Below are 24,121 nucleotides of genomic sequence, written 5' to 3'. Positions count from 1 at the left end.
AGAAGAAGAAGAAGAAGAAGAACAAGAACAAGAAGAAGAGGAGGATATTGTATGTGGAACAAGAAGAAGAAGAAGAACAAGAAGAAGAAGAAGAGGAGGATATTGTATGTGGAACAAGAAGAAGAAGAAGAAGAACAAGAAGAAGAAGAAGATGATATTGTATGTGGAACAAGAAGAAGAAGAAGAACAAGAAGAAGAAGAAGAGGAGGATATTGTATGTGGAACAAGAAGAAGAACAAGAAGAAGGAGAACAAGAACAAGAAGAAGAGGATATTGTATGTGGAACAAGAAGAACAAGAAGAAGAACAAGAACAAGAAGAAGAAGAACAAGAACAAGAACAAGAAGAAGAGGATATTGTATGTGGAACAAGAAGAACAAGAAGAAGAACAAGAACAAGAAGAAGAAATGTGACAGACTGATGAACCTCTTCACTTTGATTTAATACGCAGTGTGTGAATAATATGTTTACAAAGCGAAATAAATCAACATATTATTACAGGAGGAGGTCTGTAGAAGAAGATACACTCACTGTAAATGAATAAAAACATCATGGAAACACGCAGACATGGCTTACATGGAGCACACGGTGGATTTAAAGGAGCTTTCTTACCTTCATGTCGTTCATGATGAGCTGGAAGAGCCCTCCCAGGGCGCTGCATTCCTTCTCTATACCCGCATCCATTTTTCCACAGGCTCGGAAAAATCCTCCTCAACTTCCCAACACGCAAACTCTTCTTCCTCCTCCTCCTCCTCCTCCTCCTCCTCCCCAAGAAACTTCCAGCCAAGTTCCCAAATTCTCCAACTGAAGAATCAACAGAGGCTTTTTTTTAATTACAACAGCCGGAGGGCAAAGTCCGCTTTAAAACACTCCGAGGGGGGACAGCGAGGAAAAACACACACAGGAGTCAAATCCAGGTCGAAGGACTCGGTGTGGGCTCCAGTCAGCCGATGCTGCCAGCCGGCCAACTTGATAAACGTCCGAAAAAAGCCCACATCATGCCCGGAGCATGCAGCGGACCGTCCGGGGAAAATGTCTGACAGCCCCGGTGGAAGCTAAACCGCAGCTAGCTAAGTTAGCTAGCTCGGATAACTCTGCTAGCAACCTGTGACTGAGAGTGTGTGTGTTTTCGTTTGGACACACACACACACTCACACACAGTCAGTGATCAATCAGTTCACCTAAATACAGAGACGCGCCTCTTCTCTGCAGTCCAGCCCGGGGCTTGAAGCCTCCGCTCGGTGTTTGTAGAAGTGGATCCGAGCGATTTGACGATGTTTTCCAACGAGTTTATGACGAGAGAAGCGGCCGAACTCACGTCGCTGCTCCAACGGGAGTCCTAACCTGAAGTGAATGAGCGTCCGCGAACTCCGCGTCAAGCCAGGCGAAGTGGCGAACTGTACATCCGGTCAGGAGTTTCAAAATAAAAGTAGCCGATAGATAGATAGATAGATAGATAGATAGATAGATAGATAGATAGATAGATAGATAGATAGATAGATAGATAGATAGATGTTTTTGTAAATTTACAAACATCTAATCAAATATTAAATTCTATTTTATTTATATATTATATATATATATATATATATATATATATATTCTTCTTCTTTTTTATTCTTCCGTATGTTTATGGCGCAGTGTATCTTCAGCATACATTGACCGATTTCAGCCATTCAACTATCAAAATGTTCATCTCACAGAGGACATTCTGGGTCAACTTCAAGTTTTTTTTTCAAAAAATTATAATTTTTCAAATATTACAATCAGAGTCAGAATCAGAATCGTGTTTATTGCCATGTAAGTGAAGGGGGTTCACATTACTAGGAATTTGCCTTAGTGATTGGTGCATACAAAGAACATATAATAATAATTAACATGAAATAAGATACAACTAAGATAAAATTAAGTAAATAACTTTAGGTATTTCTGTGTCATTTTTAACATGGGAGTCTATGAGAGAGCCCTTCTACGAGGGTCATCTGCCAAATGTATCTCCTCCTCCTCCTACAGATTTCAAGCTACAGACTCCAGTTTAGTCTTGAAACGCTCATTAGATGCTGCTCTATCAAACTTGTATTCAGAATTTTCTAATTCCGAATCGTTTCCGCGCGCCAGGCTCTCAAAGTTGGAGTGGTTTTTGAGGTCTCCTCTGCTGTTACCATGGTGACAGGCTGATACACAGAGGCGTACAAAGCTCTGAATCGCTCTGATTCTCCATCAATTCAGAGAAATCCTTCACATTAGAGTTCAAAGCAATGCTTCAGCTGCAGCAATCAAACTTGCATTTTCTTCATACTTTATTTTCATATACTTTCTGTTGAACATTAATGAGTTGAGACATTTGAAATACCTAAAAAAAAAAGCTTTTCTACTGTATATATGACAAATAAGTGTAGAAACAACTGACTTCCTGTGTGCTTTTATTTCTAAAATCTTTTCAGCTTCCTGTCGGTTTAAAGTTCGCCTCCCTTGACGCTGCTGCGTGTCTGTGGATGGAGGAGGTGTGTTGTGTGCTGAGGACGCGGCACTCCGGTGGGGCGGAGCTACGGAGAGAAAACCAGGAGAGTTTACGGAAAGAGACGAAGGCAAAGAGACGTGTTCCGGAGAATCTACTGATCGAAGCGAAGTGTCGCTCAATGAAAGCGAACACCCCCCCCCCACCTGCTGCAGGCTGCTCTTTCAAAATAAAACCACGATCACAATGAGGATAATAAAAAGAAACGTTGATATTTTCTCGTAGTATCAGCAATATTTAAGGAATAAAAACATTTAAAATGTACTGTATTAAAAACACCGTGTGTGTGTGTGTGTGTATTCTACTGACTCACTGCAGCAACAAGCTGAGTCACAGCTACAGCAGCTTTTCTGATGAGCCCGTTACCCTGGTAACCAGCTACAGTGGTCTCTGCATGTGCTTGTGTTTTGCTGAATCACTGGTTCCCTACCAAACACACCAGGGCGGTTTCCATGGAAACAGAAGGCCACATATAATGGCATGTAGGATGTAGGCCACATGATAAACATAGATGATAATGACGTAATAAAAACTATTAAACACAACAATATGAAAGTATTACTGCATTCATATGGGAAAAATAATAATGTAGAGAAGTTTTTATGTTAAAAGTGCCTCAAAAATAAGGTTTAAGATTATGCAAAACAATAAACTGACCAGGTAATGGAGTAAATGTACTGACATATTCCACCACAATAATCAGTTAAAACACATGTACAGACAGCATGACATTATATTATAACAACAGCGACCCCTGCTGACCAAAAGGAACCAACTGACAGTAAAATGGAGGAAGAACATCTCACTGCTGAGCAGATTATCAGATTATTAGTCCGACTCAGAGTCAGATTAAAAACCAGACTAAAAGTTGGAGCCGGAGGAGCTGAGGATCCTTTCAGCTCCTCTCTGAGACGGGTCTGAACTTCTGTGTGTTTTTTTAAGTCGCCTGGCGACTGATGTGAAGTTTTTAAAAATAGACTGCCAATCAAAAACCACAAAACACCATAAAACAGTGTGAAAGTGATGGAATCACTGCTCAGAGTGACTTTAAATGTGTGATTCTCTACCCCACAGTTTGTGGTTAGAGATGACTTCCTTATTTTGAATTAATCAGCACACAAAGTTAAAGAGGAAATACAGTAAAGGACACAAGTGAAGCACCTGAGGGCGGTGCAGGTAATCAGAGACGAGGACAGGAAGTTCTCTGAACCGAGTCATTTTAAAATAACAGGAAAAAAATAACATTAGTATCATAATCAGATGCAGGATGTGACAGTAATATTCTAATAAATAATCTGTAATCAATCAGTGGGATCACATTATTGCTGTTGTCAGTTCATCTGCTGTGAATTCCAGCAGTAAAGTGGGTCGGAAGTGTGCTGCTTGAAATAGCAGTTAATCGTCTTATTTTGAAAGTTGGCTGCAGGAATTACATCATCGCATTTTACTTTAAAATAAATAAATAAATAAATAAAACTGACAGGTGATTCTTAAAAAAAGACGTGCTGTAATCCCAGATTAACAACAGTGACACCTGCTGACAGAGCGACAAACTGACATCAAAACGAAGAAGAAGAAAAAGAGACAAACTTTCACTGTGGACGTGATGTTTAATAGAAACCTGCAAACGAGTACAGACACATCTGGAGGATGGAAGACTATTTTCATACAAACACAAAAACATAGAGGATGATTTTTTTTTTTTTACTGCATAACAACAGAAACATTCAGATGCTGCTGCTGTGAATAACATGTGTTTAAGGCACCGCCGGCTGCTGCAGGTCACATGTGTATCAGTCCGACGCTTCAAATAGTCCCCAACAAGTGCACAGACTCTACCTGTTGGAGTTTTTACCTAAATGTTTGTGTTTTTAAGAAGCAATTTAAACAGCAAGTTAAATTCTTCAAATGTAAACTTAACTAAAAAAAAAATGTCCTAAGGTGTGATGAATCTTCATTAGCAGGGTGATTGTAAACTTTATCTGCAGACAGACTGTGATGAGACTAAAGAACAGCTTTAGCTGCACTCTGCTAACATTTCGTACAATAAAACTGAACAATTCACTGCTAATTTTGACACAGAAGCATTAGCAGTGTTATCAGTAGTTTTCATCAAATCATAAATTCAACTTTTATAGAAAAATATGAGGAAACCAAAGAAATAAAAACTAGATATTAAAATTTACATTAATTAAAATTAAAAAAAAAAAGGTTTAATAGAATCTGAAGAGGAAACAGCTGTCATTATTGTAACCAGTCAGTAATTACCTTATGTAATGCCACTGTGAACCACTAGGTGGGTCAAGTGAGTCAGTGTATTCCCTACTCTAATAAGAGAAGAAGTAGATCGTGTTTTTGTGAGCCTGGTTTCTATCACATTATAAAAGCTGCAAATTAAACATTTTCACAGAGAAAAGTTTAGAAAAAAATTATATTTTTCTTTTGTTTTGTCAAGTATAAAATATTTTCATCATCGTCAAAGAGGTACAAAGATAAAGTTCCAGGAGGATCCAGTTACATAATTTAAAAACATGATACTAACGTAGAAAAACAAAAACACAACAGATTCACAAAACGGCGAAAAACCCAGAAGAAACACAAAGCCACACATGGAAGGTTTGCATAAAGGTAGAAGCAGGAAATAACCGTCAGCTGTTTGTAGTGGTACAGTGTGACTGTGGGAAAGGGTTAATTAATCCTCCTCCTCCTCACTGTTTAAACAAAAAAAGGCTGAGGTGTTGTTTTGGTCATCACAGGCAGACTGGCGTGATTTAAAAAGACACGTGACTGCAGTAGATAAAGGCCAGATGTGTTTGTAGTGCTGAACCCTCTGAACCCCAGAACCGGCATGTTTGGAATGATTAAAAAAAAAAAAAATAATAATAATAAAAAAATTTATGTTCAAATTTCAGAGAAAGGAACAAAGATTCGTGTGATCTGCAGCCTTCCACAGATGGAAGTGAGAAGAAACTGATCTGTTTTTCCACTGTTAACAACAGTGTGGAGAAATTACAGCTTATTTACACGTTTGTAAAATGAAATGCACGTTTGTGTTCACAGAGCTGCCGTGAACACCGAGCCCGCAGTGGGTGAGCGGGCCGTCGGGGTTCAGAGGGATGAATGAGCTTGAAGATGTTCAGTTGCATCTTCTCACAGCTAGATGGCACCAGAGAACCACCACCCTTCACTGAAATGAAATGTATGGCTGTTTTCATATGTATTGACATACAGCAGCTGTCATCGGCCTCCACCTTCCAGCCGTCACCCTGGTGTTGCTCCACCTCTGCATTTCTCTCCCTGCTCCTCTGCAGGTCAGACCGTGGACCGGTCCGAACCAGAGTCAGTCCATAGAGCCTCGGTTTGAGTCCTGTTTGCAGTGTCACCCCCCTCACTTCCACTATCAGAAAACCTGCTACGAGTCCAGAACACAGATGTCTGCTCCTCTCTGAGTGGTCGCCTGTCTGTCCACCCATCTGTCCATCAAACAGTCCATGGTCACGCCCCCTTCTCCTCTTTCCCCTCCCTCCCTCTGTCTCTTGGCGAGGTCGCTGGCGATCGCGAGCGCTCCGCCTTTCAGGAACCTGACAAAGTTCTCGCCGACTAACGGCCCCATGGCGTACATGCCGGGCCCGTCTGCTGCCAGCACCTTGTTTGTGAACGGGTCCACGTCGATCGGGTTCCTCCGACATGAGATGGGTTCGCCGGGGTTGATGCTGAGCTCGCACCCGTTGTTGTCCAGGAAGGAAAGGTTTGGGTGGGCGCCGATCAGAACCAGCGCCTTGGAGACCTGGACCACCGTCCGCTCGCCTGAGTCTGACTCCAGAACGCACTTCCGGTCGGGTCGGAACGCCACGACCCTGTGACGCGGGAAGCTCAGGTAGCCCGGGTAGGAGGATGGGGAGGAGGAGGATGGAGAGGAAGCAGGGTGCAGGTTCTGGGCGTTGTTCTGTGGTGCCGGGTTTGTTTGGTGCTGCTGCTGAGTCATCATCTGGTGAACCTGAAGGCCAAAGAACAAGACGGAGAGGTGAGACTTGACCTGAACATAACCTATGGACTGATCAGTGGAGCAGCTCTCAAAGCTTCCTCACCTTGTGATACTCAGGGTAGAGCAGTTTGGGCAGCTGGTTAAAGATCAGGCCGGGGTCGGTGACGGAGCGTCTGAAGGCGTGATAGACAGGTGTGTTGAGATGGTGGGCAGCCAGCACTGCGTCTGCGGCCGTAAGCCCCGCCCCCACCACCAGCACCGGGTCTGAAGACTCATCGAGCTCCCCCCGAGAGATGGCTGCCTCCAGCTCCCAGAAAGAGTGGCAGACAAAGGGCAGAGACTCGCCTTCGGCGTCGAGCCTCGCCGGGATGTCGTGCGTGCCCGTCGCCAGCACCACGTTGTGGGCCAGGAGGGAAAACGGAACCTCCTCCGACACAGAGGAACCATCTAGCAGCAGGAAACAGGAAGTGAAGGTGAACGCCGAGCGCTGTATGAGCAACATGCTGTTACATGGTCTCATTTTCATCACTGTACCTCCCAGCTCCTCCCCCTCTCTGCGCTGCACTCCCGCCACTCTCCAGCAGGGCGGCGACCCCTCCTGGTTGCCGGGCTGCCTGGTTACCGAGGTGACGGTCGTCCCGCAGGCGAAGCTCTGCTCCAGGGACATCTGGGAAACGTAGTGCTGGTAGTAGGAGGCGATTTCTGCCGGCGTGGCGCGGTCATTCCGAACATTTCTGAAGTTTTCAATGAACATGAAAGCAGATATTTATTAAACACAACCGAGAGTTAAGTGAAACAATAAGTGTAGGAACAATGAAGAGGAAGGGCCAGTGTTATCACAACAAAGCTGTTGTTTTATGTAAATCATGGAGAGTGCAAACACAGTCTTTGTTTCAGTCCTTCTTTCCTTTATTATGATATAATAAAACCAGATTTTCTCCACATGGTAACAGAATGAAAGATGTTTGTACTCCCTTTATATTAACCTGCTCATATCTGTCTTACTATCAGATAAACTGATCTTAAACAAGTCCAGCTGTCACACGAGCCAACTTCTGGCTCACTATCAGGTTGTTGTCAAGTCAGAACTGTGGTTGCCAACTAGTAAACAGCCTTTGACACAGGGTGTGAACGTGACGTCACAGGATGTAGACGTCACTGCGGTTACATCCACCGGGTGATAAAAAGCACATCTAAAAAGATAAAGAGCTGCTGAGAGACTTAAACAGCTTCAACAGGAAATCTGAGATCTGGTTTGACAGACTGCTGAAATCTAAAGAGAGAAGAAACGAATGGAAACACCTGAAACATTCATTACACGTCATTAAATATTTGGATAAATAGTGTATTGACGACTCAAGTTTGACGTGTGTAGCTTCGATGTTTTATTCCGTTTGTCGGCTTTCTACACCTCAGCTAAACTAACCCAGTTGTTTTGGCTAAGATTAGCATCAAGCTAACACTGGTTTTTGGATGCTGCAGGTGGTTACATTATAATCTATGCTGTGAACAAACTGATTTGATGTGTTTATGATGATCAGACCTGCGTTTGTCTCTCATCCAATCCTTCAGTTTCAGTCCAGGTAACTCCATCCAGTTAGCCAGGCTGAGAGTTAGCATGGAGCCCTCCATCGCCTGGAAACGGCACACACACACACAAAACTACAAATTAGGCCGACAGACAGACTGGACCGACACAAGGCTTCAGTCTTCTGTTTATTCAAATGAGCTTCAGCTCTGTGTGTCATGTGCAGATCACGGCGTCAGTGTGCAAATAAGCAGCCGCCAAAAGAAACAAAGCCTGTTTGCACACATTATCATAGCGTCTGCTGAAGCTCTATTTGGTTTCCGTGGATGAAGACAAAGTTTTGCTGACTAATCACTCAATAATCTATGTTTAACCAGTGGTTTTCGTACATGCCAGGCTCCTCCGGGCGGGCCCTTCCCCAGCACCAGGTGAGGGATCGCACGCTCCGGCTCATACCGCCATTCCAACGGCGAGGTGTGATCCAACCCGAAATCACTGTCGGGCAGCAGCAGCGAATCGAAAAGCACTGCCACGGGATTGGACGATCGGCCCTCCAGCCCCTCACACAGGTACTCCAGATCCTGAGCGGAGACAAGAGAGGTGCTGCTGTGAGGCGCACTGATGAAAAAGAATGAATATATATAGAATAGATCCCAAACTTCTACCTGCTCCAGCAGCGACCGGTGAGGCTGCTCCTCCAGCTTGCTGTGCAGCAGGGGGTTAGGGTGCGATGCCTCAGGTGACAGATAGGGGGTGTAACCTGACAACAGGTATGACAGGCAGATCCCCGATGGGCCGTTACCTGGGAAACAGAGAGAGGCGATGAGTAACTAATGCGATTGGATTCCACCGACAAGTCACACAAACACATCACTGTTTTTATCTGTAATTTATCTAAATGCCTTTGACTGAAAAATGCACGGTCACTGAATGATATGATATCAAAGTTCATCCAAGGGCAGCATGACTCAGCAAGTGGTAACACTACTGATTACAAGCCCATGACTCAGCACTCTTGGAGGGAGAGAGAGAAGGCAAAATTCTTCAGCACCTCATGACAACAAAGGATTCACTTCCTCAGCTTTTTACACCATATAATGGAATATAATGATAAATATGAACTGTTTATATTTGTGCTGTTTATCCTGTAACCATCAGCAGTCATGGTGTTACAGGAATGTCCGTTTCCATTTAGCCGCTCATACTGTTAGCAACATAGCTTAACATTAAACCTCTGTGTGTGTGTGTGTGTGTGTTTCTTACCAATGATCACCACAGGCAAGATCTCTCCAGGAGGGATTTCTTTATCCTGAAGGTCCATTTTGTCTCTAAAGAGAAACAGGAAACATTTATTATTATTGTTGTTGTTGTAATAATATTTAAAGTTATGAGCCTTAGAAAGTAGACCAGGGGGAAAATAGTTAATCATTGCAAAGTCCAGTCACATGAAACAATGGCGACTCATGTTCATTCACCTCCGGCACACTGACACACACACCCTGTGTGACCACAGTCCACAGTCCTCACACCAACAGCAACATGAGCCGACATAAACAAACACATGGTGGCCTCTTTAAAACCACACACTGAGTGTGTGTGTGTGTGTGTGAAAAGTAGTTTTTAACACACAGTCTGTGGCTGTAAGAGCTGTTTAAAAATAAATCAACAGACTGACAAACAGCAGCAGCCAGGGTCGCCTGTACCACACCGTTCACTCCGCTAATCACAGGATGTACACCCCAAGGGCACGCTGGCAGCAGCCGGATCATATTTCAGCACGGGAACATGGACGCCCGCTCACCTGCAAAAAGGTGAGCGTATCAATCCAGCATGAACGGCCCAGGAAAGAACAGGAGGGCTGCGACCACACAGACAAGAGTCTTCCTGTCCTCCGAGTAAAAGGACTTCAGAATCCATCTTTGTCTTTTTAATCCTACATTTGTATGCATACTGCATTACATGGAGAATTGATAATCAGGCTGTGAACATGTTGTAAATGTAGATGTTTTAACCGGAAGGTCTGAGGGTTGAGTCATTTTTTTAAAGATGGCCTCAGGACAAGGAGTTTGTGACACTTCAGCACTTCTCATTTTTGGTTAGTAAATCTAAAACTGTGTGGAAAGTAAAGAGAAACAAACTCTCTTTGTCTCCTCTGAAAGTTACATGAGGCGTTTTCAGGTCAGGCAGCCATCAGATCCTGATGTCGGCGTGATCTCAGCTGTGAACACGCTAAGAATGCGATGGGGAGGGCGAGCGAGCGAGCGGGCGAGCGGGCGGTACAGTGCATAGCGACGGTTTTGAGAATCTGTTGAGTCATGCTTACACAATGGAATTCAGAGGAGCTGAAGCGATGAAAAGTGAGGACCGGAAGGAGGGAGAAGAGGAAGATAGAAGTGAAACATTAAGGGTGAGACGTGCAGGAGAGAAAAGAGAGAGAGAGGAGGGAGACATAAAAGAGGAACGAATGATCCAGAAGCAGCGAGAGAGGGAGAGGCGCTGAGAGACAGATAAAGAGGGGTTACATAAGAGCAGAGTGGAGGCTGGCATCAAGCCCAGACTGGAGCGCTTCATAGTTTTTACACACACACACACAGTTCATGACTACGTGCAGTCCTAGTAGCCCACTTTCCTTGTGAGACACACTTGAAGGGATAATTAATTCGTTTTCCTCCAGCTTTTGGCTCAAAATGCTGAAAATGTGGGCCAAGAAAAGGTGACTAACAGCAAACCACCGCACATACAGTACAGCCAGAGGAACCAGGCGGCCATTGTTTCCAGAGGTCATACAGACACATCTGTTTAATTAAAAAAAAAAAAAAATAAACACTAAACTGCAGCATGAAGCTTTTGCCACACTGACATGATGTCAGTGATTTTTAGGATCACCTCTGGTATCCTGGCTGCAGGAAATGATGCATCTTTTAATCGAATGAGTTCAGGTCTGCTGCACCCTGTTTGTTTACACACCTGTCCTTCAGGTTCTGCTCCTCTCTGCAGCCGCCCTCACTGATACCAGATCAGATGATAAAAAGCGGTTAATGATAACATTTTTTCACAGCCTCTAGCTTTTGAACATGCTCTGCACACGGCCTGCAGGAAGGTGATTGGTGTAATTTTGTCCTTCCTTAAAGGCCTGTCAGGTGGACCTCACAGGTCCGAAGAAACGCTGCAGGTTTCTGTCTGAGTGGCCCTTTAATGATGCACCATCAGCTCCAGAGAAAGTCTTTAATTAATGCTCCTTATGTGTTGTTGCATTTCCTCCTATGCTCATTTTTTACAGTAAGGCCCCGTTCACACTGGGGAAAAAAATGTGGCTAAAGCAGGATTTGGCCACATCCAGATCAATCCAGATGTGTTTCGAATCTGGCTGTATCCAGTTTGATTTCAATCCGGCTAGATCCACTCACGAGAGGTGGATCTAGCCGGATTGGCTCAAATGTGGCTCAGGTGTGACATGCTACTTCCGTTTAGCGACATGCTACTTCCGGTTCACGGGGCACGAAACAGGACAAATAACCACATGATGCATGCGCACATGCGGTCCTACCGCGGCGTGAACGGACTCTGTATATTACAAGGCGCCTCCTAGTGGTTTGGAGGACAGCAAACATGCTGGATGAAGCCGGATTGAGTGCGGACACAAGTGTGTGCTAGCCAGATTTGAAAATAGGTCTGAACACATCCAGCTTAAAGGCTGTCTGGGCTCAATCCTAATCTAGCTGGAATGATTTTCTCCAGTGTGAACGGGGCCTAAGACAGTTGCGTGACAGCTGATACACTCAGACTATCAAATACTTTCCTAATCAGATAACCAGCATTGATCCAGCTGCAGAACCAGTTCATCTAGTGTACTCAAACACAAAACAAAAAGACACGCTTACAACACATGCAAGCGTTTGTCAACTTTGTGTGACGTAAGACTCTATTATGACAGTCTGCGTCCTCTGAAGTCTTAAGAAAAAGTCTCATAACAACACAGAGCAGGACTCAGGATCAGATTCCTCCAGCTGTGCTTCTGCTACAGATATATTTAAGTCTAAAACAGGGACGGTTTTAATAAGGGAACGCCTCTTTTCTTTCTGTAACACCTTTCCTGACACACAAATGCTCCATATGGCACCTGTCCTGACCTAAAGTCATCCTGGCCCATCTGCCATCTGCACCGGCCAGACGGCTAATGAGATTTAAATTAGGTTGTTGGACAGAGCGGCGAGCGCGGGGTGGAGCCTGAGGCAGCAGGGACGCGTCTCCAGAAGCTCCAACGCCTCGTCCTGACCCATTTGTCTCTTGTAACTCCCGGAAACAGTGACGCAACTACACGCCAACATAAACAGGAAGTGAGAAAAATGAATTTTTTTTTTTTTTTAGTCTGGAAGCCGTGCTGATCACCCATCTGACCCGCTGCACGGTGACAGGACTGCAGAGCACAGCCTTCATTTACAAATGCAAAGCTAGGTAAATTAGCCTGCTGCTATCACAACAGTGCACAAAGAACCAGCAGGGGGCACTGTGGCTGACAACAGTACTTAGATGTTACTTATGCATGGCTACGATCAGAGCCTCTCCACTTCATGTTCATGTCTTTGCGCTCTTAACTGGCCGCAGTTCACCTGCAGGACGCTCTCAAGAACAAATCATTCTGCCCATAACATGCTAGCATTCTGCTAACAGATGCTAACTGTTCAAGATCCAGATGTGTACCATATTAAAATAGAGTGCGTTTTCTTGCTTTGAGCCCAGACACATGACCCCATGAACTGCAACAGTCCCTGGGCTCAGTAGCACCCCCGTTCATTCTGGACTCTCTGGATCCAGTATTACATATATGTCCAACTCTTAAAAAATTAAAGCTGCAAAAATAAGTCAATTTATCAATAAGTAAAGTAAAAGGTATCAATTTTTATACATAAATCTACAATAATTATGTTTCCTGCCTCTGAAGGGGAAGATCTTGGATCTTGAATGGAATTTATTTTAATGATCCTCATTCTTGTAAGAAATTATTATTTCATATTTTCTAGTATTTGCATCGTTGCCTTAGGTAACAGACCTTCCGTGTTATAACACCGTATGAATGGAACGTATTGTCTAAATTTAGCAGGAAACACTGGGAGCGGTCCGGCGCTGTGACCGATATGTAACCATGGAGCCCGGTCTGGACCTCCCACCGCCGCCGGTGGACTGCATGACTCACATCACGTCACTGTGAGCAGAGACCCGCTCCCGCGGCGCTCCGACAGCGGATGACAATGAAAATGCACCTTAAAAAACGTGGACCCTGCGCAGGAAGTACTCACAGAAACGTGACGAAGCTGCTGCGGGTTGTTCGCGGTGAGTGAGTCTGTCCTCTGCTGCCCGGGTCCAGGTCTAGGTCTAGGTCTAGGTCCGGGTCCGGGTCTCAGTCAGTCATGTCTCAGCGCGCTCTCTTTTCCTTTATGTCCGTTTTTTCCGCACATGTGCTGCACAGACCTTCAGCTGCACCAGCCACGCTGCATATATACCGTTACGCAGGCGGGCTGGCCGACCAATCAGCGGCGGCCTCGCTCACCCCCCTCTCCTCCCTCAGAGAGGCTCGAGGACACAAAGATCGTCTATGTGCGAGATGGAGAGGCAGGTTTACGTTTGAGTTTTTTTTAACCATTAAAAGATATTAACACAGTATGTGAGACAATAAGTATGACACACAACAACAACAACAATGTAATAATAATAATAATAATAATAATAATAATGTGTGGTCGGTTAGTTCACTGACCCAACAAGCTAAAATCAGATGATGTATATCCTATATTATTACATAAAATAAATAATAAAAAAAACATGAACATACAATGACACACAACATGTGTGTCATATATATAATATATATATATATATATTATATAATATATATATATATATAATATAATATATATATAATATATATATATATTATATATATATATATATTATACAATATAATATATATATTATATTGTATAATATATATATATATATTATATTGTATAATATATATATATATATTATATTGTATAATATATATTTACTGTTTTAATTCATCTGAGGTTAAGATGACATCATCCTGATGGTTTCCATAAACACGTCTTGCAGGCGGCTGTAATGTGTAGTGGACGTCGGGACGGACGCAGCACTTGAACGTCAGCTGCCTGACCTCATGAGGATGTGGTGCCTGGTATAGTGAACAGAGTGAGACCTCCCAGGGCTGACCACAGTGTTGTACGTGCAGAATGGGGATAATGAATGAATCTGATCAATTTTTTTTCCAGATTTTAGCTTTATATTATATATCTGTGTGTGTAGCTCGCTGAAAATTAGCTGAGAAATGGAAAAAAGAAAGCAACAATCCCACAGAGGACTAGAAGCCCGGTCGGATTTAGACATATTTTAAATATATGACGTATAAATAGTCTTTGTTGTTACAGTTTTATTTGACAGACACCATCTGCTGCAGCTCCTCGTTTGTGCTCTTTCCGTCATGCTACAACAGACTGATCATTACGTTTCCCATCACTTCAGCCTCTTATTGGCTGAACTCAGCAAACAGTAGCATGACGCTGAGGCTGCATGTATGGAAAGACGTTAAAACCCCCTGCACCATGACATACCCTGTGAGAATGTGTAATGGTTTACTTATAAATCCACTCTGAAGCTCCCAGATTGAGTGGAAAAAAACTGGGTCAAACTGCACTCAGGTTTGCAGCACTTACCCAGCTACCGTTTGGATTTTATGTTATTTTAGGATTAAAAATCAGACATTTCTTTTGTTTCACCCCTCTGAAAATCTTCATCTTAAAAAGGACAATGAACATTTTATGAGATCTAAACAGGCCCTGAATAGCCCCTTTATCTGTTGTCATGTTGATGTTACAGGGAACAGCCTTGAATGTATTCCTGTAAAGTAAATTGCAAAGCAATGTTGCTCCCTCAAGGCTGTTGCATATTCCACGAAAACAACTTGTCGCCAGAAATTTGTTCTGGCTCCCGGTGCTAAGAAGAAAATGATGTCGCTTCCTTCTTGGTTGGGCGCTGGTTTGAGAGGTCTTGCAGCTTGTCCGTGTGCAAAACCATGAAATCGCAAATCGTACCAAACAAATCTTCCTCCTCTTCCACTTCAAACATGTTCGCCTAAACTGCTGTATCTGCCATTGTTTAGGAGCCAAACATATTCAAAATCTGTGTGTGAGACATATGCCGTGTAAGTTCTGCACACTTTTCTTGTGAAGTATGAAATGTCCCGGCCGAAACGAACTTTATTTTTGTCCTTGCCACCTTGAGAAGACGAGGTAGGTTTAGCAAACTAGCTGTAACTTAGCCATTAGTTTACAATAAACCTTTTAAAGTAGCTGAACGTCGATGGTGGAGTCATTTTTCAGAGCACTTGGTGATCGCACTTAATCATCACTACTAAAGTTTATGACAATTTTTGAATACTTGCTCTGCAGTTCTCTGAAAGATCATCTAACGAGTTTGTTGTCACTCACAGGAAACGCTTCAGGTTTCAAACAATCCGCTCCGGCTGCTTTTGGTCTGAAAGCACAGCAGCGTGAATCTAAAGGTGCCTTTGGGAAACTCAGTGCCGGTTAGTGAGTCACTGTGTAATCCTGCCTAGGAAGCCCCTCTTTGTCTGTCTGTGGGCCGACGTCACCAGGATCCGCTTTCAACAGCAGGGGATAAACAGATCAGAGCGGGACAAAAGCTCCTGTGAAGGGTTAAAAGTACACAAAGCATTCCTCCTCTGCCTTTATTCCAGGAAAGGACAGAACATTTGAACAAGGCAGAGAAACACTGGAGCCCCCCCCAAAAAACAGCGACACATGAGATGTTCCGTCTTACATTGATCTCAGGCTGTTGGTGGGGTGTTCGAGGGCTGACCACGAGCCCCTCCCCCCCTACGAAACCTGTGGATGCTATGCGAGGCCATCAAACTCCGAAACCCCCACCTCTCCAGATGCTGTTTGTCTGTGTATTCACTGACGCAGTCAAATTTGACTGAATTTCATTTCGGCCAGTATGAAGTGATGTTTGACGATACCAGTAAATCACTTCATCCCTGCAGTGGTTGTGTCAACAAAACAGGAGGAAGAACTAAGGAGCAAAAACAAGTAAACACGGCTCCCAGAACATGCAGCTTCCCAAACTGGGCCCTGGTGTAAGTGGGCAAAAGCCCAGCCAGAACAGGACCAGTCATGCCGGCAAGAACATTGTCATCTCATATATATCAGGGGTTTCTGGGAAACTCAGAAGGATTTTTAATGCACACCAAACTAGTGTCAAAACTAAAGATAAATGCTCATTAAATTTGGCAATGGAAGTACTTTCAGTATAAGATAAAACTAAAAGGAAATTCTTTTTGGCAGAGGTTTCAAGTATGTGTCTGGAACAGCCTGAACGCTACTTGCTGCAGTAATTGTTGTAAAAATGCATATTTTAACCCGATTCGCTCTTTTTGTTAAAACGAATCAAACAGCAACTTAAAGTGAAAGAAAACTGAACCAACCGAAAAACACTGAACTCCACCCTGCTACGCTCTGATGCCAACCACCCTCACTGGGCAGGAAGTTACACAAAATACTGTACTATACATACTTGGCAGTCATAGCCTGTCATACCCACCCACTTCTTTCTACGAAATGGGTCTGGAATCCCTCCCCTTCACAACCAGTTCCACTCGATACAAACCCTACTGCACCAATCATAACATCTGATCTAAAACAGGGCGGTCTTCATGCGATGACTTGCACCTTGGATCGTTCAAAAATATTTGCAGAATTAATCACACCCTAGATCATAGTCATTCAGCGGCGTGCCTACGTGGCTGTTTTGGATGTTTTTTTTGTTGACACTAGCATCATTGTCACATGCTTAGTTTTTCTGATTGGTTGTGTGTGTTCTGTGTACATTGGTACACAGACCAGACTAATTCTTTGTATAGAACAGAAAAGGAATTGGGACGGCTGGCCAGGCTAAGGCCGGTTACACAATCAGAAAAACAAAAACATACAGAGAATATCCAGGAGATCACACGCTGTATATATAATGGATGGAAGTTTAGTTTACCCTGAACAAAAATCCAGATGTAAACAAGAGAAGATAAACATTTCCAAGAGCTTAAATCGAGGCAGCTGGACTCAAGGATTGTTTTTTGAAGACGTTTTGCCACTCCTCCAAGTGGCGTCTTCAGTTCTGCTACTGTTCTGGTTGGGCTATTTGTGTTTTTATGTGGACCTGAGCCCAGTTTGGGAAGCTGCATGTTCTGGGAGCTGTGTTTACTTAGTTCTTCCTCCTGTTTTGTGGGTATTGTTTGTGCCCGGTGTAAAACATCTTCAAAAAACAATTCTTGAGTCCAGTTGCCTCAATTTAAACTCTTGGAAATGACTATGACCTGGATGAATGAGAGCATCCACAGAAATATATTTCATATATTCATCTAACTGTAACTGTATCAAGCGTGAGTAGGGATTATCTGGTCATCTAATATGAATCATATTTTTTGTATATATATTCCCTAAACATTATGGATACATGACAGAGGTACCACAACTGGTGAGTGAATATCTCATTCAAACAATAGCGCTTTCAGCAAACCCAGTATTAGGTTCTACTGATAACCAGTAATACGTTTAGCATGTATTGAAGTTTTTAAATAGTTTTTTTATAGTTATAGGCAAGCAGCAACTGCCGTGGCTCAGACTTGAGGCCAGTGCTAGTGTTAAAACTTGCAGTTCGACCCGCAGCCACTAGGGGCTGGCTCCAAATGCGAGTCAATCCCATGATAAAACCAATTTTAGAGCAGAAATAAACATGTTTACAGCCTCGTTCAAAACACGATTCTGGACAACGGCGATCGGAGTGTCCGCCCGCCCAACGAGCCCCAAAAGGCTCTTTAGAAACAAATTGGTGATGTCACAGAAGCTTGGTCCGCCATTTTTACTGTCATGAGACGGACTTTCAGACAGGATGGTCTTGTTACAGTTCCATTTGTTATTCCTGCAGTCTTGACTGCCTGACTTCGTTTACAGTGTTAGGTAATTGCTCAGCTTTTTGTGCTCCTCACACTGCAGTTGTGTAACCGGCGCAGACATTTTAGCCCAGTTTTAAATTCTTCTAGGAAACTGTAGGTGGAGAGTTACATAACGCATACGATGAATGGAAATCCTGTCACGTACAGAAGTGATGAATGTGATCCGAAAGGGAGGAGTACTTAGTAACCTGGCTTCGTGCCTACCTTCATACCAAACAAACAGTCTACATACTACAGATATTTAACAATTTGCATGTTTACAGCCCCTGCGTGTCTTTCACTCTACTCATGATGAGTCTCTTTTTTGATAAAAACGTATATATATAAAACCTGCTGTTGGTTTTTGGGTAAAAATGCTTGATGTCTATGAGCAATTTTCTACTCAAATAAAGGGTTAAGATGAGTTTAATCTCCGAGTTGTTCACTCAGCTTTCCCATGACCCGGATTTTGCCTGAGATGCATGGCATGGCATGTATTTCTTTGTCTCTACAAGTTTCAGCAGATCAGCTTACTTGGAAAAGACATGAGAACGTTAAACCGTGCGTGCGGTTGATCATTCAGCTGTCGACAGATGTTTGATTTTTAATTGTTGCACCAAATATAAATTCTAAACCTAGAAACAGCAGTGCACTTCTAACTCCTGTTTTAACCGTTATCGTAATCGTTTTATTGCATTTTCCCTTATTTCCCATTAAAGGGACAGTTCACCTTAAAATCAAATATCCATAAACATACCCTAAGAATTTAATTATGACCTGCAAGTATGTTTCTGTCTCATATGTGTGGTCTCCTGATGTCATTCTATTGTATTTATGTTACACTCAACAAAAATATAAACGCAACACTTTTGTTTTTGCTCCCATGTTTCATGAGATGGACTTAAAGATCTAAACTTCATTCCAGATACACAATATTACCATTCCTCTCAAACATTGTTCACAAATCTGTCTAAATGTGTGATAGTGAGCACTTCTGCTTTGCTGAGATAATCCATCCCACCTCACAGGTGTGCCACATCAAGATGCTGATCTGACATCATGATTAGTGCACAGGTGTACCTCAAACTGCCCACAATAAAAGGCCACCCTGAAATGTGCAGTTTTGTCTCACAGCAAAATGCCACAGATGCCACAAGCATTGAGGGAGCGTGCAATTGGCATGCTGACAGCAGGAATGTCAACCAGATCTGTTGCTCGTGCATTGAATGTTCATTTCTCCACCATAAGCCGTCTCCAAAGGCGTTTCAGAGAATATGGCAGTACATCCAACCGGCCTCACAACCGCAGACCACGAGTAACCACACCAGCCCAGGACCTCCACATCCAGCAGGTTCACCTCCGAGATCGTCTGAGACCAGCCACTCAGACAGCTGCTGAAACAATTGGTTTGCATAACCAAACAATTTCTGCACAAACTGTCAGAAACCGTCTCAGGGAAGCTCAACTGCATGCTCGTCGTCCTCATCGGGGTCTTAACCTGACTCCAGATCGTCGCCGTAACAGACTTGAGTGGGCAAATGCTCACATTCGATGGCGTCTAGCACGTTGGAGAGGTGTTCTCTTCACGGATGAATCTCGGTTTACATTGTTCAGGGCAGATGGCAGACAGCGTGTGTGGCGTCGTGTGGGTGAGCGCTTTGCTGATGTCAATGTTGTGGATCGAGTGGCCCATGGTGGTGGTGGGGTCATGGTATGGGCAGGCATCTGTTATGGACGAAGAACACAGGTGCATTTTATTGATGGCATTTTGAATGCACAGAGATACCGTGATGAGATCCTGAGGCCCATTGTTGTGCCATACATCCATGAACATCACCTCATGTTTCAGCAAGATAATGCACGGCCCCATGTTGCAAGGATCTGTACACAATTCTTGGAAGCTGAAAATGTCCCAGTTCTTGCATGGCCAGCATACTCACCGGACATGTCACCCATTGAACATGTTTGGGATGTGCTTGACCGGCGTATACGACAGCGTGCACCAGTTCCCACTAATATCCAGCAACTTCGCACAGCCATTGAAGAGGAGTGGACCAACATTCCACAGGCCACAATAGACAATCTGATAAACTCTATGCGAAGAAGATGTGTTGCACTGCATGAGGCAAATGGTGGTCACACCAGATACTGACTGGTTCTGAGTCCCCAGACCGCCAATAAAGCAGAAACAAAATGCACATTTCAGGGTGGCCTTTTATTGTGGGCAGTTTGAGGTACACCTGTGCACTAATCATGATGTCAGATCAGCATCTTGATGTGGCACACCTGTGAGGTGGGATGGATTATCTCAGCAAAGCAGAAGTGCTCACTATCACACATTTAGACAGATTTGTGAACAATGTTTGAGAGGAATGGTAATATTGTGTATCTGGAATGAAGTTTAGATCTTCAAGTCCATCTCATGAAACATGGGAGCAAAAACAAAAGTGTTGCGTTTATATTTTTGTTGAGTGTATTTTCCATTTTCCCTGTAAGTGGCTTTATTTTTAACCCTTAACGTTTGGATCTTCGGTTGTTCCTACAGTGTGCAGCCTGGTCTGAGGACGATTTGTTGCACTAAGTAAAACAACAGCTGACTAAGTTAGCTTCCTAACGTGGGCATCAACACTCATGAAGACAAAAATAAATCCCCTGATGTATTCTCCGTCTTATCTGGAGCCATAAATAGTACTTATCTGCTGTCTTGTCTGCATTTGACTCAAAGCAGCAGCCCTCAGTGTGCTCACTGAGCTGTATATAAAAAAACACATTTAGGAGTTTGTACTGATGTTTAGTCAATACAAATTAGTTCAGTAAAAATACTGGTTATAGGTTATTTTTCCATCGCGTCTCTGAACACGAAGGAGGACCATATGATGTTACATCAGAGATGTGATGCTGATTCAGGCAGATTCTAACGATGAATGTCTTTTCTTTGTGTGTTTAACGTATGCTTCAGGCAGCACGGTAACCCACCGGTTCTTTTGTCTCTTACTATAAACCCTGTTTGCCTGAAATCCAGATATAAAGACAACAGACTGTTGCTAAGAGATGGATTTATAAACACTTTCTGATCCTGAGGAGGGAGACTAATGCTCTACAGAATCCACCCCCAACACACACAAACATCCACAGTTCTAAAAACTCAACCTAGCTACACAACTCTCACAAGACTTTTGACCTATTGTGGTGGAGTCATGCGCCTCTCCCTGCATGCATGTACATTTCAACACTTTCACCGAGTCAGCAGAAAGTTTGAAGTCACAAACGTTTATGGTTTTTCTGTTCCTTCTATGATGACACTGCCTTTGTGCGATCATACGCTACAATCCATGGCCTGATTTAATACCATGCTGCCATCAAGCTAATGGACGACATCACAAATCTCCATAGTTTCACGAAGTCTACGGTGCTGTTGGGTCCTAAAATTCATCAGTCAAATCTGGCACACATCAAAAGACAATGTGTCTGCGGCTACGCTGAACTTTCAGACACACTCAGACCGACACCAGATGAAGAAGGTCAATCTTCGCCATTTTTACGTCAATGCTGCTGAGAACCACTACTTCAGTTTGGTTTTCTGCAGGAGGCCCCCCATCTGCCAACCCTCCTGTCCAGATGATTGAGCAGGGCAGCTCTCGCAGAGACAGAGGGACAGGAACACACAGAGACGTGTCTTTTAAACACACTCCCTCATATGTTTGACCCCATGACCCCAATGACCCAATGACCCCAATGAACCCACGTCTCTCACACTCACTCACACAGGCTGCTTCTTTAATCCCCCAGTCTGCTGAATCTGCTGACCTGGGCCTAAAATTCAAACTGAGTGGAAACGACCAGAAAAACTTTGCACTCTTTTATCTTTGGGGAAACGTTTTTTTTTTTCCTGTTGTGTGGATTTTCCTGTGTTCATTAAAAGCTGGAGGCTTAAAGGTAAATACCAGAAGACACAGCAGCTGGTTGAGTCTCTAAAATACATTAAATATGGCCACTTTTGTTGCCTTAACAGTGAAACCTGCTCTTACACTCACTTTAAGCCTCTTTTCAGATTTTTTGGCAACAGGAGAAGGAAAGTTTCAGCAGAATTAAACCTTGCGTTTGATTCTGTTCTGGACGGGACTTACAGGCTCAGACCACATTTCTGACCTACATAAGAACATTTGCCTTGAAGCAAATTAAGATTTTTTTTTCCATCAAGTCATGTGTCGTGCTGATATTTTCATGGTTAAGGAAACAAAATAAGCTGCTTTGTTTGTCAGACCTCCTTTTGCTGCTTCACTGGAATCCATGTGCTTCATGAACTCAGGAGCGAGTTAGTGTTGAACTGTTTGAGGTTCTTACACAACAAAATAATATAAAGTTACTAAAAGTTTTAGCACATTTCCATGATGTCACCCATACGTTTTCGAAAGCGCTTCATTGCAGACCGCCTCAACTCAGAATTCAGATAAAGAGATGGAGTGTGGGTGGAGCTGAGGTGGATGAGGTACAAAGCATTGATCCAGCACCCGCCTGTCAATCAGCAGAGTTCCATTCATAAAGATCAGGGTTTGGGTTAAAACCAAGCGGCAACCTTCGGGGCTCAGACTTGAAGCCCATGCGGAAGTGTCAAAATTCACGCCGCAACCACTGGGGGCTGGCTCCAAAAGCGAGTAATTTCCCATAGACTCCCATGTTAAAATGTCCGACTTCACAGCAGAAATGAACATGTTTACGGCCTGGTACAAAAAACCACTCTGGTCTCAGATGATAGGTTCTCTTCTAGTGCCGATTGTACGGGAGGTGAATTTTTTTACAACCCACTAGTTTCAATTGTATTCGGACTTAAAATTATGCTAATTATGGGCGTTGCCGCTTGAGTGACAGACAGTTGACGTATCACAACGTGAGTTTCCTGCTTCCACGATCGCCCGCCCCCCTAAACCCCGTTCGTGCTCCCCCTCTTTGTCCATATTTGGAGTTTTGGCGGACGTGACGCTGCCAACATGGCGGCAGTCATCAACGTCCTGGAACCTCCCACCGAGCCTCAGAACGGCTCTTCAGAAACAAACGGGTGACGTCACGGAAGCTCTGTCCATAGTTTTTACTGTCAATGGTTAAAACACACACTCTCAAAAGGTTAAATGACTTTTACGAGGAACCCTTTTTTTGTTGTTCTGATATAAGTTCTCCTGAGATTCTCAGCTAGTGGTCGTTCACTGAAGCATTTAACCTGTTGCTGGTTTGACTGTGATCTGTAAATGTAAATATTGTGATTGTCTCTTTAACCAGTCTATCTTATCTGACGTAGAAAGACTGAACAGAAGCTACAACTTGTAATAAAGTCTCCATCATCATCAGCGTGACATGTTTCATAACATTATGTAGATATGTTGTTGTTGAATGCTAGAACCTAGAAGGTCAAAATGCTGTGCGCCTTCTAGAAAATACAACACAAAGCCTGATCGACACTTGCCGTTTGTATTCACGGCTTCTGGAAGTTTTCCCACTGTGAAAAGTTACAGGCGAGCAATTAGGGTCAAAGTTTAGATGTTTTCAAAGGCTGTTAAACTTTTCTGCCATGTTGTTTGTGGGTTTGGAGTTGTAAAACGACAAACCAAAGGGAGCAGTATGACACCATTAAATGCAGCTACAAGCATTCACGCTGCTGAATCACCACGCCCTTGATTTTTTTTAGCACTTTCTGCAAACCTTCCATGACTTTGCAAACTTCAAGGAACACAACTGAGCAACACGCCCATGCTTGGGCCAGATGTCAGGCGTTTCTAGTTTTCACATAAATGGCGTCCTGGACTTATCTCTGTCCCAGATGTGTTTGACCTCAAAGCTGTGTTCATTCACCGGTGTACAGATCAGAGCTCTCCTCACTGCACTGAACTGCATATGGGCAGGTAATGTTTCAATGCAGATCCTCCACAGAGGTCCTAAGGCCATAAAACACAAGAGTCCCCACCACAGCAGCACGACTGATGAAACCAGAAAACCAGGCTATGATAAACTCTTAAATATAACAACACCTGGGTAAAAGACAGTCTTCACAGACAGTGCCAGGGTCCGTGGGCTGTGT

The 24,121-nt window shown here is 43.5% G+C and overlaps 2 protein-coding genes across 2 annotated transcripts in view; both read right to left on the bottom strand.

Annotated features, from left to right (window-relative positions):
• mtss1 (MTSS I-BAR domain containing 1) overlaps positions 1-1,362 on the bottom strand; it is a 47,484-nt gene extending 46,122 nt beyond the window's left edge. Inside the window, exon 1 of the mRNA XM_028429805.1 lies at positions 612-1,362. Within this exon, the coding sequence (XP_028285606.1) occupies positions 612-683 (72 nt within the window). The 5' untranslated portion in view covers positions 684-1,362. The remainder of the gene's footprint in view (positions 1-611) is intronic.
• A 2,745-nt stretch (positions 1,363-4,107) lies between these two features.
• On the bottom strand, positions 4,108-13,505 carry osgn1 (oxidative stress induced growth inhibitor 1). The gene is made up of 8 exons (XM_028429650.1): positions 13,328-13,505; positions 9,294-9,358; positions 8,696-8,832; positions 8,420-8,611; positions 8,046-8,137; positions 7,037-7,236; positions 6,606-6,949; positions 4,108-6,514 (listed from the first exon to the last, which is right to left on the bottom strand). Exons 2-8 carry the CDS (start codon positions 9,349-9,351, stop codon positions 5,930-5,932), a joined length of 1,608 nt encoding a protein of 535 aa, XP_028285451.1. The 5' UTR covers positions 9,352-9,358; positions 13,328-13,505; the 3' UTR covers positions 4,108-5,929.
• Between the last annotated feature and the right edge of the window lie 10,616 nt (positions 13,506-24,121).

Source organism: Parambassis ranga, chromosome 18, assembly GCF_900634625.1.
Source record: "Parambassis ranga chromosome 18, fParRan2.1, whole genome shotgun sequence".
In the NCBI taxonomy this organism is placed as follows: Eukaryota; Metazoa; Chordata; class Actinopteri; family Ambassidae; genus Parambassis; species Parambassis ranga.
Note: the sequence above shows the minus strand (reverse complement) of the source record. Positions and strands in the feature narration are given on the sequence as shown.

Coding starts and splice junctions, on each gene's coding strand:
- osgn1 (XM_028429650.1), bottom strand. CDS start 9,351: ATGGACCTTCAGGATAAAGAAATCCCTCCTGGAGAGATCTTGCCTGTG. Junction 8,833..9,293: donor CTTGCCTGTGGTGATCATTG/GTAAGAAACACA, acceptor TCTGTTTCCCAG/GTAACGGCCCATCGGGGATC. Junction 8,612..8,695: donor ACCGGTCGCTGCTGGAGCAG/GTAGAAGTTTGG, acceptor GTCTCCGCTCAG/GATCTGGAGTACCTGTGTGA.